Here is a 25,929-nt window from a genome sequence, read left to right as displayed (position 1 = left end):
GATTCATCTTGTAGGCTCCCAAAAAGTTGATTTTGAGATGAATGAGTAAAAGATGGAAAATAAAGAGGAAGGGAGTGGAAGGAGGGATGGAAGAACAGAGAGCATGGAGGAGGAAAGGAAGGAGGAAGGAAGGAAAGAAAAAAAGGAAGGAAGGGCCGGGAAGAAGACAGCAGTGGAAAGGCCAGGGACTGGAGGAAAGAATGAAAGTTTGGAATAGTCTGGAAAATAAAAAAAAAGCTGACTAGTACAGTATTTTTCAATCTTTTTTTTTTTTTACCAAGACCCACAGTAAAATAAACAAAAATTTACATTGCAGAGCATGCACACATGCATACATATACATGTACTTATAATTGAAACAAAAGTTTTTTAAACAACTTTTACCTGTAGTATATGTAGTGCACTTACAGTTTCTTTTTTGACCTATCCTGACCTTTCCTATTCTATCCTATCATTTAAACTAGATGATCAAGAGCTACTAAATTAATTTATTGATCCACGGATGGGTTACCATCTGCAATTTGAAGACTGTTGGACTAGAAGTTGTTCAAGGGATTGCTGGGCAGATAATGAGCTTGACTGAGTTTGGATACCATTTGATAGTGGGAAAAGCACAGGCTTTGGATTCAGGATCTCTGAATTAGGATCCTGCTCCCATTACTTGCTAGCATCATACTATGGGCAGTTAAGTAACCTCTTCCAACCTTGGTTTTCTCATCTATACAATGACTATAATGACCTTTAACCCGTTAAGTTATCAATCACTCAAGTGTCTTCTAGTGCCTGGTTTGTCACAGGTACTTAATACATGGAAGCTAATGATAGTAGTTAACGATGATGATGTGAAGACCTACTACAATGTACTGCTTGACCCATATCCATTACAAGCATTAGAAATTTAAATGAAATAAATATTGAACTTATAGGCCATGTATTATCCTTTATTGCAACATGTTATTGTTGGTAAAAACATGTGGCTATCTGGTGGAATTAACAACTCTGATTTAATGAGTAGAAACTAACCACATGTTTCCCCATATATAGACATAGAAGGTCGTTCTCTTATAAGTATTTTAATCTCTGAATACTCAAGCTGTTCAGAGGTATTTTGCCATTAATTATTACCATGAAAATGAATTTTAGTATGAAGTTTCTTGGTTCAGAAAGGTAAGCCAGTTCATTCCATGTAACTTTTCCTTTAGAGAATTTAAAGAGTACTATTAGAGTTGATCATTTTGTAGTCAAATCATTAAAGAAATAATGAATGAATATAGGGAGAAAACATTTTCTTTAATATATAGTACAGCCATGATAAGGTGTGACAAAAGTTTGTTAAACTAAAACTATGTTAAACTAAATTTTTACCTAGAGCATGTTGGATTGGTGTGGCACATTAAAGAACCTATAGTTTTTACCGACATTTAGCCTCTTCAGTTTTCTTTAAATGGTTTCGTGTTTTATGATGAAGGATGATGGAAGACAACGATGATGATGATATAAAGCTCAAAGAAGAAATAGAAGCTGAATTGGATAAAATCAGCATTTCTTCCTTGGAAAAAGATGATTTTGATAGTGATTCAAAATCAGAAACCCAGAGTGATAATAGTGATACAGTAAGTGTTCTGTTGTATTTTTGAGCCTTTTAACTGGATAAGCCTTTTAGGAGAAATATTACTTTTCTCAGTGTGTTTTGTATACTTATCTCATTTTTTCCTTAGGGTCACCTTTAAGCAATATATATTAGTAGATATTTAAATATAAAAGGTATATTGAAGGTAGAAATTACCTATAATTTCACATGTATATGAGTGCATTTTTCGCAAAATTGGGATTGTACTATATGTATAATTATGTGTATGTATATATACATGTATATACACACACGTATATATTTGTACCCTGCTTTTTTTACTTAATCATAAGCATTCTAATGTGATTAGATATGCATAAAAAGCAAAATGTATGTGAAATCTTTAGACCAAAGAATAGTTACTTTTTTGGAAATCAAACATTTATTTTCTTTTCATTTGTGTATTTTCTCCAATGTTTATATGCCTAGAAAAGTTATTCATGGATTCATTCTTTTATATAAAAATCCTTAATCCAATGGAAACTTATTTTCAGCTATGTTATAAAAAGTAGATCTAATTAAAGTTTTCCTGCACATATTTAACAAATATTCCCAGGGTCACTTATGGAATAATCCACCTCTTCTCAATTGATTTGTCATATCTGTTGTATATATTTTGTTGTTATACATATGATCTATCCAAGACTATTTATTCTTTTCCATTATTGTGTTAATTTTTGCCCTATAGTGGTTTTATATTTTTAAATATAAAATGGGTCAAATTCCTTTAGTAGTTTTGCTATTTCAAAATCTTTTCAACTAAGCTTTTTCCAAAAAACTCATTTGTCAAGTTTCAAAAAATAATTACACTTTGATTTTTAATTAGGATTGCAATAACCTACATAATACTTTTGGAGAAAATAATATTTTTATATTATTGTATCTTTTTATTCACAGCTAATTTAAGTGTGACAAAAGTTCTGAAATTATTCATTTGAATATGAGATCCAACAGAATCATGGATGCAATTTATAACCACCTGAAAATTAAAAGCAAATTTTAACCAAATATGTTTGTTTGGATTATGCTCTTTATACGGAGCCCTTTTACCTCATTTACACATTTTACTCAAATTTTTGGCATATCAAAACAGATTTTGATACATAGTTTTAGTAAAGAATTTTACAGTTTCTTTCATTATTTACATTTTTAGGATTTAGATGAGTTACCTGACTCAGTTCTTCACTGTATTAATGTCATAAAGAATAAGAGTAAAACTGTTGAAGAGCTCATTCTTCAGGACGTGGAAGATACTGATGTTTTAAGTAAGTACAGTTTTCATCTACTGGGCAGATAAGTTTTCTGTAAGTATGAATAATGAATAATTTATAATTTAGAAAATTAAACTGCTTGAAGTTCTTGTCTCTTGTCATATACAGGTATGTGCATTTATCTCTAATTAAATATCCGTAGTATATTGGTCTGTTCAATTTAGTTCATTCATTTGTTTTACTTACTACCTTCCTTACATCTCCAGTAAGTACTAGCCACTAACAATTTGTTTTACCAGTCCTAATTAAAACCAGACATTCTATTACTTTATGTTAAAGAAAAGAAAACTAATTGTGGGACTATTTTAGATGTATCAGTTCACACATATTTTTGGAGAAAAATATAATTTATATCAAAGCCTCACAATCTTTATTTGCTTCAACTGAGCAAATTTACTTCTTGCAAATTTATTCTAAGAATAATAGAATGAACAAAGATTTAACTAGAATTAATCCTGGCTTAGTTTATAATGAAAAATGGCAACAACCTAAATGTTCAACAGGATGTTGGTGTGTTTAACAATACACTCATTAAAAAAATATGGCTTAGACAATATTTAATAACATAAAGAGTTTCATGATATACTATTAAAATTATTATGAAATTTAATGTCATTTATAAAAATATTGGTATAAACTATAATGTGGATATTCATAGATATTTGTACCAAAAATATTACTGTGTGAAAGGATATGTTCTAGCCACTGAGAATGCAGCAGGGAACAAAATAGGCAAAGGTCGTCTCTTATTCTAATGTTCTGGTGTGGGGAGACAGACAATAAACAAATAAATACATATGTAATATTTCAATAATGATAACTTCCATAAAGGAAGGATTTTAAGATAAGGGGATAGGGACTTCACTGGTGGCACAGTGGTTGAGACTCTGTGCTCCCAATGCAGGGGGCCTGGGTTTGATCCCTGGTCAGGGAACTAGATCCCACATGCATGCCGTAACTAAGAGTTCACATGCCGCAACTAAGGAGCCCGCCTGCCGCAACTAAGACCCAGTGCAACCAAAAAAAAAAAGAAAAAAAAGATAAGGGGATAGAGATTGAAGATTGCTATTTTAGATAGGGTAAGTCAAGGAAGGCCTCTCTGAGTAGGTGATATTTAAGTATTGACTGAAATGAGACAGTAAGCCCCATGGGATATCTCAATGAAGGAGAAGTGAGTCACGTGGATGTCTAGAGGGCTGGTGTTCCAGAAAGAGGGAATCGTAAAGGCCAAGGCACACTGAGTGGGCGTAATATGTTCAAAGAATAGTAAGCCTTTGTGGTTGTATCCAAGAAAATAAGGGGTCATTACATAACCCTCAGCCGTGCCCCACGTGTGTACATGAGCACATGCTCACCCTGTACAAAAGCACACAGATCTTCAGATACAGCACCTTTTTTTTCAGCACAGGAAGGGAATAAAAAATACTAAGCTGGAAAATAATGAGGGATGGGTACATTAAGGGCCCTTTCCCACTGTAAATGTTAAAAAATAGACACATTTCAGAGCAAATAAATGTATTCACATTCTTTTGGTTATGTTAACTGTGGCTTGGGCAAACTGAAGGCCCAAAGAAGAGAAAGCCAAGTGGATTACAACTGGGCAGTTTCTTCACACAGGCCACCTTGACACAGATAGCTTGGCTCCAAGTGAAGTGGGAAGGGGTATTCCGCAGGCACCTACATTCCTAAGGGTTTTTGTGCATCAGTTGTGAACAACAGGGCCTTTTTATTTTGCTATTAGTAGCTGCCAATAAATAGTATGGTGTAAAGAACCTTTGACTCCTAAACCAGCTATCGCTTCAGTTCTGCCTGCTGGAGACATTTTCTTCACTGTGCCCCGCTGTTGCCCTGGCTTTAGGTAACCAGTGTTTATTCTAAGTCAGCTTGCTCTTACCCTAAGGCCTTTGTATTATCCGTTTCCTCTTCTTAGAATGTTCTTTACCCTGATCTTCACAAGGTAGTTCATTCAGACCTCAGCCTCCAGGCTGCCCTCAGAGAGGCCCTCTCTGGCCATCCAACATAAAGTACACACCCATGCATTCTGTGTCACATGACCCTACTTTAATTCTCTGCCTACACTTCCTACCACCTGATTTATTTCCTGTTTCTTTCTTTCTTTCTTGTCTGTCTTCTCTTGCTGGTATATAAGCTCCATGGAAATAAGGATGTTGTGTCTTTTTCAGAATAAAAAAAAAAAAAAAAGAAAAAAAAAGAAAATAAGGGGTCAGATCATACAGGGCTCTTATCAATCCAAGGTGTGGACTTTGGATTCTGTTCTGAGTATATGAAGGTTTTTGAGTAAGGAGTGACAAAATCTGACATATTTTGAGGCAATCATTCTGGAGACTCTGTAGAGAAGATGCCTTGAGGTAGCAAGAGTCCAGTACAAGACTGTCACAGTAGTGTGGTTAGAGATGAGAGTGATTTGAGTAGAAATGATGAAAAACAGTCATATTCTAGAAAACATTCTTAAGGTAGAAAGAAACAAAAGTATTTATTGATGGATTTGTATGAAAGGAAGAGAGGAAATTTGGCTCCAAGGTTTTTGTTCTGAGTACCTGTGTGAAAGGATATAGTAAGACTTATGTAGACTCTTCAGGTTTTAGCAGTGCTTATCTATAGTCGAGTTATGGGGGATTTTAATGTTTTTCTTATTTATATTTACTAAGGTTTATACAATGAAAATGTATTTTAAATATATTGGCAAGTATAGAGCCTAATTATGAAAAAAAGCAAAGGAAATATAATTATAAAAAATTAGTTACATGAAAGATTATATAACTACAATTATAACAGTGGTTTAGAAAATTATAAGATCCCATGTATATAGCTCTAATCAAATAAGTTTGATAGTCTCAATGAATAGAATAATTTTCTAAGAAAATTCAAATTATCAAAATTGCTTGATAAAGGAGAAATCATGATTAAATCAATAATTTGGCTGAAGGTGGAAAGAGATTTCTTCTCAAATGTCGTTAGGAACTAGGGATAATTTCGCAATTGGATTATTCCAATCCATCAAGGAGCAAAAAAATCTGCAGATTATATAATATTTCATTTATAAAAAACTGCACATTTTAAATACAAAACTGTGCAAGCCTCACATACACATACATAAGAGAAACTGAGGCTAACTTTATTTATGAATATGGATGTACTGATTAGGGCTCTCATTTGTAGACAAAAGCTGTTTTAGCTACTTTAAGCAGTAAGGTTTTGGGGAGTATTTGTGTAAAACAAACTTAGTGGCTTAAAATAACAGTATGTTGTTATCTTTTATATAGTTCTATGGGTTGACTAGGCTTAGCTAGGCAGTTCTTGCTTGCATTTCTTATGCATTTATAGTCAGATGTTGATTAGGGCCACAGTCATCTGAAGTCTTTACTCGATTGGAATTCTAAGATGGCTCACTCAAATGACTGGCAGTTGATGTTAATTGTTGGCTGGGAGTTCAGTTGGAGCTGTCAGCTGGAGGCACCTATGTGGTCTCTCCCTATGGCTTGCATGGCACCTGGATTCTGAGAAAGAGCATCCTGTGAACAAAATATCAAGAGACTAAGATGGAACCCTGTAAAGATTCATATGACTTATTCTCAGAAGTCATGCAACATCATTTCTACTACATCCTGATGGTTACATAGGGTCAGCACAGATTCTGTGCGGGAGGGGACTACACAAGGTATCATACCAGGAAGTGTGGGAGAGACATCTTTGGAGACTAGCTATTACAATAAATAACAGAATTGTTAATAGAACTGAAGAAACAGATTTTAAGCTGAACATCCAAAGTGTAGAAAATATACATGCAAGTACATTGTAGAACTGGGCTGCAGCAGGAGCTGCTGATATAATAAAGAAATTCAGAGACATTAATCCTCTACTATACACTGCTATCTCCAACCCAAAGCACCCTCTATCATAGTCTGAGCCAGAAAAATGAAAATCTCTCTCTCTGCCTTTCTTCACACATAAAATTTTTATGAAAATAAAAACTTACACAAATGTATCAATTGGCAGAACCTAAATCACTCTCAGAAACCTAGCTTCAAAGGCATCTGGAGAATGTTATTTTTGCTTTTCAGCTCTCACATAAGAAAACATGCCAGAGAGGTTGTGAATAGGTGTTGAAAAAGAAAATCTATAATAATAGACAAAATAGGTGTGAATAGTCAGTTAATTAGCAGAATGGTCATCTGTAAAAATAGTTTACTACTAGGGAACATTACCATGATAAAACATGTTAATTGAATAAGGAAAAGAAACATGACTACATCTGCACAGATGATAAAAACACAATAAAATTCAACAAAAACTCAAAAATTTGGGAATGAAAGTTTACTTCATTCACATGTTAGTAATTATAATCTTTTAAATTAAGACTTTTATTAAAGCATTTTCAGTATCTTTTGCTGCAAGATTATACTGCTAGTTTGTGACAGGTAGAATTGAACTTTTGTTGGTTTCTAATCAAGGTGTCATTGTGACATTAAACACAGCATTATTCTGTGTACATGGAAAATGAACTTCAGTCTAGAATATGAAAGGTGATAAAGAGCTCTAAAAATCTGTTACTTTTATTTTTGAATAAAGATTACAGATTTCCTATGTTCTTTGTTCTTCAGTATTTTCCTATTGTTTTGAGTTACTGATCAAGTATATGCTGTGGTAGAATCTGAGATTAAAGGATGATGAAATAGTTTGGGATTTTAACATGTTGTGTCCTGCTCTAATATTTAAAGTTACAATATTTCTTTCTCTTTATAGGCTATGATTATGGAGCAGTTTCTAATAATCATATGCATTTAAGGATAGAATTACGAACTGAATGTAAAGAAAATCCAGAACAATTAATGAAGGTATATGTTGTTTGACTAAAAGTACTCAATATTACAGTTAGAAATTTACCTTTACCTCTCACGTAGCATTTAAAGTTCACTGGCTTAAAAATTAAAAATTAAATTATTTTAAGCTAATAATTTTTGGATTTATTTCCTCCTCTGGTGTATAATATAAAACAATACAAATTTCAGTCTTTAAAAATATTAGAAATAGTGATTTGAACCATCAATACTTGGGAATTTAATGTAGATAAGAGAGCAGAACTATATTGAATAGTATTTTTTCCCTAAAAACTCCAAGGAAGACAATGAAATATACTCTAATATTATTACTTTGCTTAGGAATGTACTATGATCCAGTGGAGACTTTAAATACCCTGTGGAAACTTTAAACGTAGAATATCTTATGTTAGTTTTTTTTAAAAAAATGGTAAAACAGAAACATCCGTAAAAAAGTAAGAGTAAAGGAGAGCCTAGCATTTTTGGGTGAAACTCCTGGAAATGTATTTAAGAGAAAACCTCTTCCACAGGTTCAGCATCTTGAAATCATTTTTACTTCTCATTTTACCCAACTCTAATTTTACCTTACTCTATTCTTGCTCTCTGTGTATTTAGCATAATGTGAAAATTACTTGTATGTATGTTTCTTACTCTCTTTTTTGGTAACCCTCAAACCTGAAATATATTAATTTTGAATTATCATATTGCTACTTCAGTGGAATAGATATCCTGTATCTTTCAAGCTAGAATATATAGAAGTATAATTATGGAAAAGTATTAATCAAAATTATAACTTGTATGTAAGTCAGGGCAAATTAGAGAATAGTTCTGTTTTTAAAACATACTGAATATGTTAGCAATTTGTATATGTGAGCTATTGCTGCAGATAAGAAATATAGAAAGGTATTAGGAGGAAAACACATATTAGTAGAAACATTTTGACATGATTATTAAGCAGTTTAATTGAATACTGTGAGTAAATATTAGAAAGTAATTAGAATTCTGAAAAACATTAGGAGGGTAAAACACAGTGCGCTTGCATGGAAAAAACATTTTTCTTCACCATAAAGAGAATAATTATCAATGTGCTATATAGAATTGTATTTGAGAACGATTTGAAGTAAATAAAGTTCTAGATATGTGTATGTAAATACTTAATACATTATTAAAATAATAGCTTTACTCTCTATTTTGTTTTTCTTTAATCACTGGTACTTTTTTAACCTCTTAGATGTTATCTGAAATAGAAAAAGAAGAATTTCTGAGAAGTAAAACTCATTGTGGCAGTCCTGATTCTGTTCCAGAGCCTGATCCTTGTGATTTGCCTGTGCATGAACATGTTTTGCCAGGTGGACTAAATTGCTTGGTGATATTTATGATAATTTTTATGTGATTGACTTTAATTATCTGAAAAAAATTTAGACAGTTTTCTTTTGACATTTAGAAGAATATAGTCACAATATTTGAAAAATATTGTGTACTTGCTATGCTTATTTAGAGGTTTTTTTTTGTTTTTTTTTTAACTTTGGGTTTATTTATTTATTTATTTATTTATTTATGGCTTTGTTGGGTCTTCGTTTCTGTGCGAGGGCTTTCTCTAGTTGCGGCAAGTGGGGGCCACTCTTCATCGCGGTGCGCAGGCCTCTCATTATCGCGGCCTCTCTTGTTGCGGAGCACAGGCTCCAGATGTGCAGGCTCAGTAATTGTGGCTCACGGGCCTAGTTGCTCCGCGGCATGTGGGATCTTCCCAGACCAGGGCTCGAACCCGTGTCCCCTGCATTGGCAGGCAGATTCTCAACCACTGCGCCACCAGGGAAGCCCCTATGCTTATTTAATTACATGTTCTCATAGTTTTTTTATGACTCCTAATTTAACTTCATGTAAGTATAGTTAAAAATTTTCCACATATATAGCTGACTGCAATAGATATACCCAGGCTCGATTTTTTTAAGTGTTTCTTAACTGTGTTCCTTATGTATCCCTTAACTACACACATACACACACACACATTATGTTTTTATAGAAGTCTTATGGAATAGTTTAAGGCAAGTTATGTGACTTCTTTATTGATGCAATGGAATTTACATGTATTTTGCATACTATCACTTTTACTTTGGTAATATATTGACATTATTTATTTATTTTGAAATTACTTTTAAACTTTGCACTGGATCAGTTTTGACTGTTTTGATTTAAAAATTTTTCTCTTCATGAATACAGATGATGCTGATATAAATTTCGGATACTGTGAAGTGGAAGAAAGATGTAGGCAGTCCTTTGAGGCTTGGCAAGACAAACAGAAAGAACTAGAAGACCAAAAGAAACAAACTCTCAAAGCTCAGAGGGATAGAGAAGAAAAGCAGTTTCAAGAAGAAGAAGAAAAAAGACATTACTGGATGAAACAGTTTGAAGTTGAAAAGAAGAAATTGGAGAATATTCAGAAGGTAAGGTTTTTTAATTTTAATTTTTGTTTTTCATACATTTTTTAAAATCAGTATCTACTTCTGAACAGTATTGATGTTTTGGTTTATGGTGCGGATTGAGCTCCATTCTATGGGTTTTAATTAGTCCTAATAATCAAAGCAGTTGACTGTGGATTAACAGTATTAATATGGACTCCTTGCCTAGTTTTCATGAAATTCATTAGAATTTCAGGTACTGCTTTGAAACTTCATAGTTTCAAAGATTGTCCTAAAAAAGCTGATATTTACTACATAAGTTGTTACTTTTTTACACCCTTCTAATCATAGAAAAAGGCAATAGAATTTTCTCAATCATGTAATGTCCTTGCTATGTGGTCTGATATCTAGCAATTATGTAAAACATATTTGGTTGAAGTGGTTTAGCCATGTAGGTGATGGTATGTGCCTCATTCCCATAATTGAGCTAATTCCTGGGACTAGAAATTTTTTGGTGTGAAGGAGTTTTGTGTTGTTTTCATTTCTGTTTCCTCCCAGCTGCACCTCAGGTGGTCCTCATCCTCAGGTCATGGTAGTGGCATATTGAGAAACTGGTGGATTTCTAGGACCTACTTGTGGGCCATTAGGATGCTTAGAATGTATGGATAACAGATAGGATTTACATCTCTTGTTTTACATTACTAAAGTTGCCTTATATATTACTCACAACTTACTAGTTTGCGTGTGCCATATAGAGAACCTTAGCATGTAGTCACATAGGCAGTTCAGGGTATTCAAGCCTCCAATGTTGAGTACATTGCATTTCCTGATTATATAGAAAATAAATAAATTAAAAACAGTGATAATATTGTCAAGCCAGCTTGGCCATTGGTTTTTCTAATAGTAAGCTATGAATGTTTAGCTTTCTTTTAGTTATATTTTCCTTTCCACAGACCAGATTAGTCATTTCCAAAAGTCAGAAGCTTTTTTTTTCAATTCTGGAGTAAGAGTGAATATAATGTAGATTCTTGGAGAAGTGTTTGCTGGCTTGTGGTAAAACGTATTATTGCTATTGGTTATTAGTGATATTTTCAAATGTTTTCTAAAAAACATCTGATTTTTAAATTCTGTTCAGCTAAGTTGCCATTTTTATTTGTTTTGTAACAAAAATTTACTGACTACTTTAAGGGCAAAGCTTTCAGCTATGTGCTTAGATGATACAAAAGAGATTTAACACCAAGGTCCTACCCTTGAAGAATTGTAACTTGTTTTTTGAAAGTAATTTGTGCTTTATCATAAAATTATGATTTAAAAAATATATATGACATTACTAGGTTTAATGAGTTTCTAAATGTGCGCTTTGTTTTTACCTTGGGGCTTAAAACTTTTCCAGTGGTATCATTCTGTAATTTTATAATGATGGATTCTAAATAATTTACTTATTTAGTAATTCTATTCTGTGTCCTTTGTTAGCTTCCTCTTCCATTTTCCAAAACAGCTATCGTAAATCTCTTTCCTTAGGAGTTCTACCCAACTCCTCCCTCCTCGTTATTAGCAAATGATCACATAACATTTTTGCATCGATTACGAACTTCTTTTTCTTTCTCATCCTGCATCTAGTTAGCATCAATCTCTGTGGTCGCCTTTTTGCCTTTTTTTTTTTTTTTTTTGCCTTTGCTCTTATCTCAGTAAGAGAGGTTTCTTCTACCAAAGGCTAGCTTTTCCTCCTTTGCTCTATATTCTATCATTTTCCAGTTTACCCCAGTTTTCCTTTATGTTGAAACACCCCTACAGCTTCCTCCTTTCTTATTGCTTATAGGCATGTTCAATTTTCTCCTGTCCTAGAAACAAAACAAAAGAAAAATCATGAGATCATTTTCCTTTATATGTCTCATGTCAGCTGCTCTTTAGCTCTACTTATCACAGGCAGGCTTCTTAAGGAGTAGTTATTTGTGCTCAATCCATTTCCTCATCTCTCATTCAATCCTAAATCTGCTAGGGATCTTCCACCACCGCCCCAGTGAATGAAACTGCTTTTGACAAAAATAATCAATGTTTTCTAAATTGGCTTGGGCCAAAATAACCAATGGCTTCTAGAACCATATTCACAGGTTTTATTTCAGTATTTATTTTTGCCTCTTTAGCATTTCATGCCAATAAAAATTTGATTGCTGACCATTTCTTTTTCTCCTGACTTCTGTGGGACCATACTGCCTTGACTGTCTTCTTACATGTTTGGCCGTTCTTCCTTGATATCTATTTTAGACTTCTTTTTCTCTCTTTCTCCTTGAATGTGGTCCTGCCAAGGATTCCATCCTTTGTTCTTTCTTTTCTTACTCCATGTATTTTCTCTCTTGATAATCTCAAACACAGTTATGGCTGTTCAGAACCAAATCTATAGTTATAACAAAAATAGGCAAACTACATAACTCTCCTACACTCAGAACTTAATGTATCTAAAACTGAATGCACTTTCTTTCTGAATCGTGCTCCTCCTCTGGTGTTCATTATTTTGATGAGTTACACTATCATCATAGTCGAAGCTAGAAAGATATGGACCATTTTTAACTCTTCTCTTTCTTTTATTATCCTCTTCCTTCTAATAGTTATATTATTCATTGTCTCGTCCATATGTCTACTGCTACCCCATAGTTCAGGATGTCCTAATGTTTAGCTTGGAATATTTACTATACTCTCTAATTGATCTCCCTACTTTTGGTCTTGTATTCTGTAAACTCATGCACCATAGTGCAGTTGGTAGGATAATTATTTTCTAAAAAAAGTTATTTCCCTGCTTAAATGCCATCAAAAGTTCCCACAATTCCTGTAAGATAATGTCCAAAGAACTTTTCCAGCTTCCTTTTATCCAGTCAGTTGGCAGTTTATGACCATTTCATATTTACATTGTGTTTGTGTCTCTTCTGACTCCTGCCACCCTATCTGCAGAAGGCCCTCATTGATTCTCACATGGACTTCTCTAATACCTACTTCACTGATCTCCATAGTGTCTCCTTGACTTACTTTCTCTAATTCTATCAAATGTAACCTTATAATTTTTCTAAAACAGAGCTGTAATCATTTTCCTAGCTCAAAAACATTTAATAAATGCCTAAAATGTTTATTTAATCTCTTAAAAGCCTAGTCATTTCAAAAACAGTCTTCTGTATGAAACCTTTCATGATCCTCTAATTATAGCACCTATTCCTACCATAATCCTTATAGTTCTTATCTTGTGATAAACTTATTTTACTAAATTTGGGGCAACGTGTGAATGTATGATTGCATTCCCATATTATTAATGGTAAAGTTTTTGAGGGAGGGGATTATATTTTACTGATTTTTTTAAATTCTGCAGAGCCTTAACAAAATAGATGCTAATAAAGAGTTAATGAAAGAAAACAATTACCCTCTGAACTGATTTATTATGTGAATTAAATGAAATGGTGTGGAGAGAAAAAAATTGTAATGCAAAACCCATCTTAACACACATTATCATCTGTAATTTTTGCATTGTCTAGGAGTATTTCTAGCCAATGCATTTTATTATATGAATAAACATATAAATAAACTCAAATAAATAAAATGACTTACCCAGATTGTAAATATCTTTATATGCTAATGGGAACCCTAGGTATCATTTTATTATATTTCAGGTTGGGATTAAAGTTGTTATCCCAGTACTAATAACTGAGGACCATTGGGTGAATTGTTATCTTTAACCATTGTTTACAAATATATGTCGTAAGAATCATACATAATAAACATAATATTGTTTGTTAGTTGAATATAATATTTCAATATTATCATATGTTCAGCAAGAACAGGACAAGATGAATGATGAACTTCATAAAGAGGAGAAAATATGGAAGGAGAAATTTAAACAGCATGAGGTATGTGTTTGTTGTTTTTAAGTAGCACAATAATCATTCCCCATTTGAAATAAATTCCTATGCTTGGAATGGGTATTTTAAAATAATATTGCCTAGTTGGTATAGGATTTAATTTACTAAAGTTTTAAAAATACCTTAGTTATAGAAACTCTCCTTGAAATAGAATGTCTTGAAAAGGAAAATAAACTGGTTCAATGAGTGAACATGTCTATATAAACTTGTAATTGTAAAATTTCTTTTAAGTTTTGAGAAAACATACTATTATGAATATTTCATTATGATTGAGGATTGTTATAAAAGGTTACTGCATTTCTTTAACACAACTAATTGAATGTGTTAAATAACCCCTTTAAATTTAAGATGATCCTGATGACATGTTTATTGTTTTAACTTTAATTTACTCCACAGTTTTTATATAAAATTATTTTAAATAATTACAAGTAAAAAGTAGATAAAATTTCCCATAATCCTGAATGTAGCTAAAAATATTAACTATCTTTGTATTTTATCCAAGTCTTTTTAAAATTTATTAAAACACATTCCTGAAAAAGTATGTTTATACTGTCCATCTCTAAATTAAAAAAAGTTGGTTAAGCATGTGAAGACACATGGTTCATTATGAATGACAAGAAAAAAAAAGACAATAGTGGCTCACTTTCAGTTAATACAAATGTTGGAGTTAGGAGAGCCATTAAAATACCTCTTGCACTGTTGGTGGGAATGTAAATTGATACAGCCACTATGGAGAACAGTATGGAGGTTCCTTAAAATACTAAAAATAGAACTACCATACGACCCAGCAATCCCACTACTGGGCATATACCCTGAGAAAACCATAATTCAAAAAGAGTCATGTACCAAAATGTTCACTGCAGCTCTATTTACAATAGCCAGGACATGGAAGCAACCTAAGTGTCCATCAACAGATGAATGGATAAAGAAGATGTGGCACATATATGCAATGGAATATTACTCAGCCATAAAAAGAAACGAAACTGAGTTATTTGTAGTGAGGTGGATGGACCTAGAGTCTGTCATACAGAGTGAAGTAAGTCAGAAAGAGAAAAACAAATACCGTATGCTAACACGTATATATGGAATCTAAAAAAAAAAATGGTCATGAAGAACCTAGGGGCAAGATGGGAATAAAGATGCAGACCTACTAGAAAATGGACTTGAGGACACGGGGAGGGGGAAGGGTAAGCTGGGACAAAGTGAAAGAGTGGCATGGACATATATATATATACACTACCAAATGTAAAACTGATAGCTAGTGGGAAGCAGCCGCATAGCACAGGGAGATCAGCTCGGTGCTTTGTGACCACCTAGGGGGTGGGATAGCGAGGGTGGGAGGGAGGGAGACGCAAGAGGGAAGAGATATGGGGATATATGTATATGTATAACTGATTCACTTTGTTATAAAGCATAAACTAACACACCATTGTAAAGCAATTATACTCCAATAAAGATGTTAAAAAAAAAACAACCTATAACTATCATGCAGTAGCAAAATAATTAAACAGGTGATATGAAAAGAAAATTAGAATCTTTAATGAAATACCAAGTATGTATTCTAGAGTTGAATAGTTCAGTGTATAAAAATAAAATTTCAATGGATAAGTTTGACAGTAGATTTGACACAGCAGGTGAGAACATTAATGAAGCTGAAGGGAAGTCAATAGAAAATACCCAAATTTAAGCACAGAGAGGGCAAAAAAAAAAAAAAAAATGGGAAAAGCAGAAAAGTACACAAGAAATATGTGATACATAATGAAAATATAAAAAATATGTATAATAGTAATCTTGGAAGGAGTGGAGAGAATGGGGCAGAACCTATGTGTAAAGAGATAATAGTTGAAATGGTTTCAAATTGTTTTAGAAAAATCAGTCTGAACATTTGAAGATGATTAAAGATCTCCAAGTAGAATCAATACAGAGAAAATCACACCTGGGAATTTAATAGTATTGAAATTCAAGACGAGGGAAAAATCTTAAAAGCAGCCAGAAAAAAAGACACATTACCTAAAAAGGAGCAGCAGTAAGCTGACAGCTGACTCCTTAAGTGAAATGATGGAAAGAAGAAGACAGAATAAAAAATTTAAGTGCTAAGCGTTAAGGGTTTCTTTGATCATTAGTGTTCTTTGAATCCAGTCTTCCTCTGCTTTATGGACTCAGTTTTCCCTTCCTGGAGTATATAGCTAAATACTTGTCAAAAATATACTTTTGGACAGCAAATTTTCTCAATCTCTGCACAATTGAAAATGCATTTATTTTGCTTTTAAAACTGAATGATTAGTTTTCCTGGACACAAAATGCAGGTTTATTACCATTTAGTTTTAACAATTTAAAGATATAACTCCATTGCATATTTATTTTTTCACATGCCGTCTATGATTGCAAATTTGATACTCATTCATTACATTCTTTTGAAGCTTTGGGATTTTTCACTTTTTACATTCATCCACACATATTTGCTGGTTTTCTACTGTGTCCAGGCACTTCTGTAAGTACTCAAGATACAACGGTGAATAAAACAGAAAATTATCCTTGCCTTCACGGAGCTTATATTCCTTAGGGTTCTGAAATATTGCTAGTATCTAGTATATGAGTGCATCATTGTGTGTGTGTGTGTGTGTGTAAAGTTAACTCTGTATCTTAACGGCCGTTTTTTTTTTTTTGGTTTAGAAAACATTTTTCTATGATTCTCTTCCCTTTGGTTTTTCTCAGTTCTTCATTTTGGAACTCCTATTAGTCATATGCTGAGGTTTCTGTGTTGATCCTCTTTACACCTGAACATCTCTGACATATATTTCATAGCTTTGTGTTTTATATGTTGTTTTGGGAAACACCTAATTTTGAAGTTTTTGTTTAGGCAATCAGCTGTTCAGCAATTTTATATTGATTTTTTTATTTGAGTGAGTCATATATTTTTATTTGAGGACTTGCATTTCATTTTTATATGAGGTTATTCTTGTTTACACATTTTTTTCTCAAAAATATCTTTATTTTAATTTTTACTTAAATAGCTCTTTTCTCAGAAATTGGTTCTTCCATCTTCTTATTGAAGCATTTTTATTGCCTCACATCTTTTGTGTTAGTTTTTCTCAAATATTTGCCAAATTTTGTTGATCTGTTTACTTTTGTTTTAGAACATTAGTGACAATGATATTTTCTCACCTACCTCCAGATTATTTCACTTAATGCAAAATGTGTTTATCAACTCTCTTAATAGTTGAGAAAGGATAAGATGTGTAACTAGGCTTATTTGTATGTACTACCTCACCTTCCTGGTATTATAAGTCACAAAATAATTCCCCACTTCTGCAATCCCTGTGCTAGTTCCTTCATCAGAACTCCCATCTCAGAAAGTCTGAAGTCCTTTTCTCCTACACAGATTTTAGCTTGAGGCTTTTCTTTCTTTTTCTCTGTGTCATTCTGATTTCATAAGCTTTCTATCTTCAAGGAATTCCTCAATCTGTGTCTGGGTGGCTTAGTATAGCCATAATATTACAGTATCAACTTACTAACTTGATAGAAGCTCCTAAATATTTAAAAAATTAATATACCCTTTAAAATAAATTACTTTAGTTGCTCTAAGTAAATTTTATATTGACTTTACTATGATTTCAGTTTTAGTATTTGTTCTCAATCTATATTTTGGATGATACTTTAGTAACATCTCACATTTAATTTATGCTGACTACTATTTATCTTACTTTCTTTTAGGAATTTATTAGAAACTTGCATTTACAAATGGAAGAAGAAAGAACAAAATTTAAAGACCTACAGGAAAAAGAAAAAATGCGTTTGTTAAAACTGCAGCATAATGCAGCTGTAAAAATTCAAACTAAATATAAAGCATTTGTGGCCTACCAAAAATATGGCCCAATCATAAAGGAACAAATAGAAAGTAAGAAAAGGAAAGCTCAAGAGTGGAAGGAAAAGGAAGCAAAAATACGACAAATGGAAGAAGAAAAACGAAAAAGATTAGAGGAGGAACAAAGAATAGAAGAAGAGATAAAAAAGCAGAAGCAAGAGGGAAGGAAAAGGAGAGAAAAAGAATATGAAGAAAAAAAGAACATCCTGAGACAAGAAAGAGAGCAACTACTAAAGAAGGAAAAATTGAGATTAAGAGAAGCTGCAAGAAAACAGCTAATAATAAGTAGAGCATTAAAAAACGGAGATTATAATGCCAGATATGTAACTGTCGAAGATAGATCAAAGAATAAGGATGATGTAGCCAAAAGACTAGGGGATGAAAAGTCAAAGAAGTGGAAAGGTGCTCCCCCTTTGCCAGTTGAAGAATCGAATAAGAGAGAAAATGTAGATAGACAGCTTGTATTGAAAGAATCAATACAAGTGCAATTAAAAGAATCTATATCAAGCCAAGCAATTTTGCCAGTATTTAAAATGGAAGAAAAAAATGAAAACCTAGCAAAACAATGTTCAGAAGAATCGGTCAAAAAAGCAAGGAATTATGAAAACATAGACCAAAAAACTCAATTGGAAAACCTAGATCTAAAAGAAAATGTGAAAGAACAGTTTCAACTGCAAGAATTAAACTCTCAAACACAAAAAGAAGTCATGAAACCTTCCATAAATGAGATTATGAGACAAGAAACCCAAATAATAATATTAGGACATAATCAAGAAATTAATGAGGTAAACAATGAAGCACAGAAAATAATCGATGATAATCAACAGAATAAGATACAAGTAGAAAAAGAAGAGATATCAGAACAAAATGGAACATTATATGAAGACAATAATATGAAGAAAATATCAGTGATTGCAATAAAACAAAAACCACTACCACTAAAGTTAGAAAATCCTGAAGATATAGGGGAAAATATAACACTACAAGAAAAAGAAATTGATTTAAAATCTAAAGAAACTGAGGAGAACCCAAAAGGCAGTGCTCTGAATAGTGACTTGGTTTTTAACACCAATGATGCTATGATAAATGTAGAAGGCAAAATAAACAAGCAAAATTATATTTTAGGTAGAGATGCTCCTTGTGAAGATTTGGGTGGCAATACTGCAAAAAACTCTTTGGTTTTTAAAGAAGTAAACTCTCTGAAGTCTCAGATTAAAGAAATTCCAGAAGAATGTCATGAAAATAGAACTGAATGTGAAAATATAGTGACCTGCTCTGTACCGGAGCCAACACTTATATTTTCTATTGAAGAAAAGAGGCTTGCTTGGATAAAATCATTTAAACCCTGGTTTGAAATTTTCAAGCAAAATCAACAGAAGACAATTGTTAGGAGAAAGAGACTTGTAAAATGCCCAGTCAACGTGATGCCCCCTTTGAGTACACTAGAAATTCTTCAGTGTGGCCCTTGGAATACTTTACAGCAGGTATTTTATAATACTTTTTTCATATTGAATTGTGATTGGTTCACTAAAATGAAACTTTAAACATCTTAATAGAAGGCGTATTTTATTTATTTATTTAATTGAAGCATAGTTGATGTACAATATATAGGTTACAGGTGTACAATATAGTGATTCATAATTTTTAAAGGTTATACCCCATTTATAGTTATTATAAAATATTGGTTATATTCCCTGTGTTGTACAGCATATCCTTGTAGCTTACTTTATACATAATAGTTTGTACCTCTTAATCCCCTACCCCTATATTGCTTCTCCCCCTTTCCCTCTCCCCACTGGTTACCACTAGTTTGTTCTCTATTTCTTGGAGTCTGCTTTTTTTTGTATCCAAGAATTCTGTCTCTTAATCAGTGAAGTTGCTAATGAAATATTTCTCCTATTTGAGAGAGGTTGCACTTAAAAGATCTCCTCAATTAAAAGTATTCAGGTCATCTTCTCCTTCAGTGAAGCACTATGAAGAGCTTTGATTTGTCTTGAAACCTGTGTTCAAGGGCCCTATAGCCATTACTAGGCTTCCAAGAATGGAGGCATCTGGGAATGTAGAGCTGAATTAGAATAGGAAACTCCTAGCTTGATACTCAGGAGTTAGTTTGCTTTAGTCCTGGGCCACAACACCACCTAGTGGCTCCTTTCGGAAGGAAGTGGATTTCCTTGAAGTGGATTTCACAAGTGCTGTGAAAGAAGGGCTTACAACAATGGAAGACTCTAGAATTTCTATATAGAAACAGTTATTTAGTCACTTGCTATATAAACATGGTACATCTATGCCTGAAATTTAAAGTCGTTGTCACCAAATGCTACTGATTTTCTGTGTTTATGGAAACAGAGTTTCAATCAGAAATAAGACAGAGACTAACAAATGTGTAGAAAAACAGGGAAGAATATTTCAAATAGTGAAGTTCTAGAAAGGATTTAAGATTAAAATACATATGTTTATCTGGGGCCTGAAACTCAAATGTATTTATAAAACTTATTTAGTTTCTTGATATAGGTAGGTGCCTAGAAAAGGAAACATTCTTATTAATACATATGCATTATTTGATTCATTCACTTAGCAAATATTCATCTGTCTAATATGATCATCCATATTTATTGTTAGATTAAAGGGACAGAAACAAACCCTAGTCTTTGCCCTTATGGATCTGACTTTGGTAGACAAAAAGGCATTAAACAAAAAAATACACATAAATACATTACTGCAGATTTTGACATTTGCTATAAGATTTCAGGGTATTCTGTGAGAGAATAACAAGAAGGTAGGATTTAAAGAGATCTCTGGGATGTGAAAGAGCAGTATAAAGAACAAGAACTACTTTGAAGTGTATTTTTTTTTCCTAGGCAATGTAGTTTTCATATCTATCAGACCTATAGAGTTACATATAAAATCTCTCAATAGCTCTTCTACTACATTTTTTTTCTTTGGCCATGTTATCTCTGGAATCATTCTTTTCCTACTTTACCTAAGATGTTGCTGCAGGCTTTCTGAATGGATGACCTTATATACTAACTCTTTTATTTTATTTAAAGTAATTTTCTTCATGAATATCTATTTGGGCTAAGCATGAGTGACAGCTTCTTGCCTACAGTATTTGTTTCAATAGTTAGAGAAACCAGTAGTGCTCTTCTCTTGCGTTGTGGTTCTCTGTTTTGTCCAGTGAGAGGAGCGCTGAGGAAGTTAAGATGCATGAACTTCTTTCTCCTTGGTGTTTCTTCTTCTGCCCACTCTGTTCCTTGTATGGAACTCTTGTCAATTTACATAAAGTGAGGATTAGCCTTTTCTTATACTTGTTAGAGCAAGACCTTGCAAACTGTAATGTGTATACAGATCACCTGGGGATTTGTTAAAATGTTGATTCGGATTCTTTAGGTCTGGTGATCAACTGCAGCGTACTGCATTTTTACAGTGCCCCCGGGTGATGCTGTTGGTGCTGGTTCATGGACTAATTTGAGCAGCAGTGTTCTAAAGGACCCTGTAATCCTTTGACTAGTACTCAGACAACTATTTCAAACATTTAATTTTTCTTTGAAGCATCAAATATACAGTATAAACATGAAAATATAAGTGAATGTGCCATATTAAGTGCTGAAGTGTTATAAAAACCATCTTGTAATGACTGTTTGCGAGGTGGTTTTTATTGTGGTATCTTCATTCACCACTGCTACTGACCCATGAACTCACTTTCTTACTTTGATTTTCTAGTCTCTTAGCTTCACGTCTTTGTCATTATCTGCCACCTTTGTAAAGTCCTTCTGGAGTAAACCTTTAGAAGAGAAAAATTTATTCTTCTGGAATTTCACCCAGTAATCAATTCATTTTGCTTATGTTACTCTGTCACTTTGAGCCTTCAGGACATGATTCAGGTCTGCCTCTTGTCCGTACTTCTTTATTTATTGCCAGACAAATAGTGGTTTTCATTACTTGACTGTGAGATGGATGAATGGGAGGATGGATGAATGGATGGAAAAAGAAGTCCAACTGAATGTTAATCTTATCTCCATATTATTATCAGCGGCACAATTTAGCTAGGTTGTACTGATTAAAAATGAAATTAATACAAAAATTACTTGAGTGTAATTTAATAAAGTGCTAACAATCCCTGTATCAAATAAGATCTGGGTTCTAATTTTATTTCTGCCATTTACTGGCTGTGTCACCTTGTGCAAGGTGCTTGACCTTTCCCTTTCTGAGCCTCAGTTTTGTCTTCTATAAACGGGAAGAGCAATACCTACTTTATAGGATTGTTGACTTTTTTTTTTTTTTTTTTTTTTGGTTGACTTTTTAAAATACCGTATGTGGAGAATCTGGTCTTATGCTCCTAACATATATGATAGTCATTGTCAAATGTGGATCTCAAACATCTGAAGAGAAAGGCAAATGGATTTTTGAGGGCTGCTTAATAGCCTCTTTCATCAAATACGTTATAACATTGAAAATGCTGGATCATCTGGATATGATAAAGGATATGATTGAAGAGAAGTGATTATTGACAACTAACATAGTTTTCTTTTTCCTAGTTGAATGCTTTAACTAATTCATTTTTCTTTCATTTGGGGCATTTTGCTACTAATGGTAACTTGCCTTAAATAGCAACCACAAAAGAAGGGTACTAGCTTAAGGATTTTTTGCTATGGCTTTAAAACATGGCATGGATGATAACATTTTAGGGGCTGAATGTCTCACTTCATTCAAGGCAAATTGTAATTAACTGGTGTTGTGATGGCACATGATTTACTTGAAGTTATATTCTCATTCATTTAAGCCACTAATCATACCTCAGATTCAGTCTCTTTGCCGCTGATTTTTTGAACAATATTATTTCTCCAGGTTGAATAGATTTGAGATTGTGGCACTGAACATAAAGCAAAACAGTCATTGCTTTCGTTACTTTTGTAATTACAGTTTACCATAGATGACTGACACTGCTTTGGTTGGACTCAAGAGTAACTGAGAGTGAACTCTATAAAAAATCTGTAGCTATTTTAGGTCATTTTATTTACCAAAACTGTCAAGGATTTGGGGAAATATAGATGATTAAGTGGAAAACTGATTTGTGATCTTTTATCAAAATATAATGAATGAGTCATAGGTTTTCTATAGATGGAGTAGTTCATTTTCAAGTCATGAGAGCCCAAAAATATTAATCTTCCAAATATTTTTATATTACCCTTTGTAAGGGAATGAAACTATGAATGCTATATTTTAGTTTTACCATAGGGCTAAAACAGTTTACTCGTTTAGTTATTTAAGAAGAATTTAGCGACCATCCACTATGCCCCAGTTGCTCTTTTATCAGGCTGACCATGCAGTAATGAACACCTGTGAGTACTAATTCTATTTGACCTTAATTTTTAGAGCATAAGGCAGTTCTATTTATGTGATTATTGTCATGCATGTATCAAAATGATTAATGTAAAAGTTTATTTGATCTCATATGTTTGGAAAAAACTAGAGTGCAGTAGATAATAAATTGCTATATCATAAGGAAAAATTTTAAATGTTTAATAAAAGGGAGGAGGAAGTACCATGAAACACCTCATATTCACAAGTAGACACCATCAACAAGGATACTGCAGCAAGTGTCACTCCTGTACTGTAATTAAATTAGAGAGGTTGCCACATCATAACTAGAACTTAATTGTGCTTATATAGTTGATTGTAAGCAGCATATTATTAAATCAGGCAGGATAATATAAATTATAAGGTAGAGCAGCATTTGTTACTATAAAGCTGCAGCTGTAGGGTTTTCAGTTTTTAAGTGCTCAGTTCTAAATAATGTGTTCAGTTTTTTAGTATAGAGCCAGTTTTCCAGTTACAGAATTTATAGTATCTCTTGTGGACAAATTAAGTGGGCATTACACAGCAGTTATCCTGACACAAGTAGATTAATATTTTTCTTTCTGAAAAATTATAAAAAAGAAATTTGTTTCAAAAGTTGTTTTACATTATAATTGAGAAATGCCTAAAATCATTATGAAACTAGAAACTTTTATTCACCCAAAGTTTTAAAAATAATCAGTTATTGCTTTTGCTACTTAAAGCAAGGAGTAGACTAATCCCTTCTATCTCCATGAACATATGGTCTTCCCATTTACTTACATAAATATGTAAATGTAAAACTTTAATGCACAGGAAATATTTCACATGAAGAGGAGTTACTGCACTTAAGAATTTTATACTTTTTCCAGGTTTTTTGAAGTAATAATGCTTTCAATTTCAATAAAACATTTAAAAATTTCTTTTGAGTAAGACATACACTAGTATGATATATATTATAAAGCTAATCATTTTAGAATTGTTATTCAGTACATGGGAAACCTGGCCTTAGGACTTGTGACGTGGCAGTATGAAAGTATTTTTACTATAAAGCAATTTAGCTTATATAGTTATTTCAGTGCACGGACTCAATTATGGTGAAGAACCAACATATTATTACATTATTACTGTGCCAATTTTACTTAGGTGAGAGCTCTTGAGTTTAATAAGTGGAGTGCTTTTCAGTAATCTCAAAGTATTTCTATCTGACATATTCTTGTAGAACTCTTAAGTGTAGTCCTTAATATGCATACCATAAAGTTGAATACATTCTTTGATATTGAATTTTCTTTAGTTGAAAAGACTTATTAGAGAGAAAAGTGCCTTAGGAAAAAAGGAAGTATTGAGTCCACAGTAATATCTCAATAATAAGAAATGTTGTAAATGTATGTTAAGAACTATTCATAATTTTTTATACTGCAGATTCTATATGCGCTGGGTATATTACATTATTCAGTAGTACGGAATGATTCATACCTTTATAATACAGAAGACACAATAGAATGCTGTTTTTATTGCATGGTTCAATTATTATTGCATGCTTCTACTTATTACAGGTTCTATAATATCTCTTCTCAGTTAAACTTGCTTCTTTTTTGGAAGATAGCTAAGGTATTCTAGTTGAAGCATGGCAGGTTGGATATAAAATCTATCCCCTGACCTGTTGTGGCTTCTGGTACTATCCAGGTATCCCTAAGATACTGTCAAACACAGATCGTAAACATTTATATAGTGCAATCCTGAAAATAATGCCAAGGGACATGAAAAACAAGGAAAATGAATTTGGTGAAAAATCAGGGAGTGAACTAATAAATGATTACATTATTATTGCTTCTATACATATTAGTTTTGAACTTGAATTGGTCATGAATGACTGCATTATTTTGTCTTTCTATGAGGGGAACAAAATTGGCAAAATGGCCAGATAGCTTAAATGAAATTGAGTTGTTAATAAATGTAGGTTTCAATATATAGCATTACTTTTTTTAGATGAAGTTTTTAAAGCAATTTTGCAAGGCTAGTATAGTTTATATTCATTATAGTTAGATAATGTTATGTGTTCCAATTTTCTTGAATTCTCCAGGTTACAACAGTAACATTTCAAGATTTGCCAGGTTGTAGTCTCTCCACACTGGCAGAGTGTACAAATCTTCAGTTTCTGTCTCTTCGGCGCTGTGGATTAACCTCTTTGCACAGCCTGAGTAACTGCAAAAAGTTAAAGTACATTGATGCACAGGTATGTCCTATGTTCTCAATATTTATTTTATAATAAAATACAAAGTGGAGTAAGGTGTAATTCAGGTGTACATTTTAAGAAATGACAATTTTGAAGAAACATTTACTAAAGTAACCTATAACTCAGGGTCTAAAAGAGATCAAGGGCCAGAATTTGTGAGAACCATACAGGGAAGGTGATTAGATGGTATGACCTGGAAATTATCTCTATTTGCAGATGATATAGTTATTGTTTTGTTACCTTTTGCTGCATAACAAATGACCACATTATTTAGTTAATTAAAAACAGCAACCACTTTATTTGCTCACAGTTCTGTGGGCCATGAATTGAGGCCAGACTTATCTGGGCATTTCATCTGCTTCATACCGTGTTGCCTGGGTCTCTTATATAATTTGCAGCTGGGGCTGGAATGTCCAAAATGCCTTCTTTTACATGTCTGGTGCCTTGGGAGTTT

At 32.9% G+C, this 25,929-nt stretch overlaps 1 protein-coding gene across 1 annotated transcript in view; it reads left to right on the top strand.

Moving 5' to 3' along the window:
• The first annotated feature begins 1,469 nt into the window (after positions 1–1,469).
• The window catches only part of LRRIQ1 (leucine rich repeats and IQ motif containing 1), a 180,109-nt gene continuing 155,649 nt past the window's right edge, over positions 1,470–25,929 (top strand). Inside the window, exons 1-8 of the mRNA XM_061205523.1 lie at positions 1,470–1,613; positions 2,784–2,895; positions 7,666–7,757; positions 8,971–9,088; positions 9,960–10,183; positions 13,954–14,028; positions 17,755–19,389; positions 25,323–25,475. Coding sequence (XP_061061506.1) covers positions 1,470–1,613; positions 2,784–2,895; positions 7,666–7,757; positions 8,971–9,088; positions 9,960–10,183; positions 13,954–14,028; positions 17,755–19,389; positions 25,323–25,475 — 2,553 coding nt within the window. The remainder of the gene's footprint in view (positions 1,614–2,783; positions 2,896–7,665; positions 7,758–8,970; positions 9,089–9,959; positions 10,184–13,953; positions 14,029–17,754; positions 19,390–25,322; positions 25,476–25,929) is intronic.

The sequence above is a fragment of the Eubalaena glacialis genome, chromosome 11 (genome assembly GCF_028564815.1).
Source record: "Eubalaena glacialis isolate mEubGla1 chromosome 11, mEubGla1.1.hap2.+ XY, whole genome shotgun sequence".
In the NCBI taxonomy this organism is placed as follows: domain Eukaryota; kingdom Metazoa; phylum Chordata; class Mammalia; order Artiodactyla; family Balaenidae; genus Eubalaena; species Eubalaena glacialis.
Note: the sequence above shows the minus strand (reverse complement) of the source record. Positions and strands in the feature narration are given on the sequence as shown.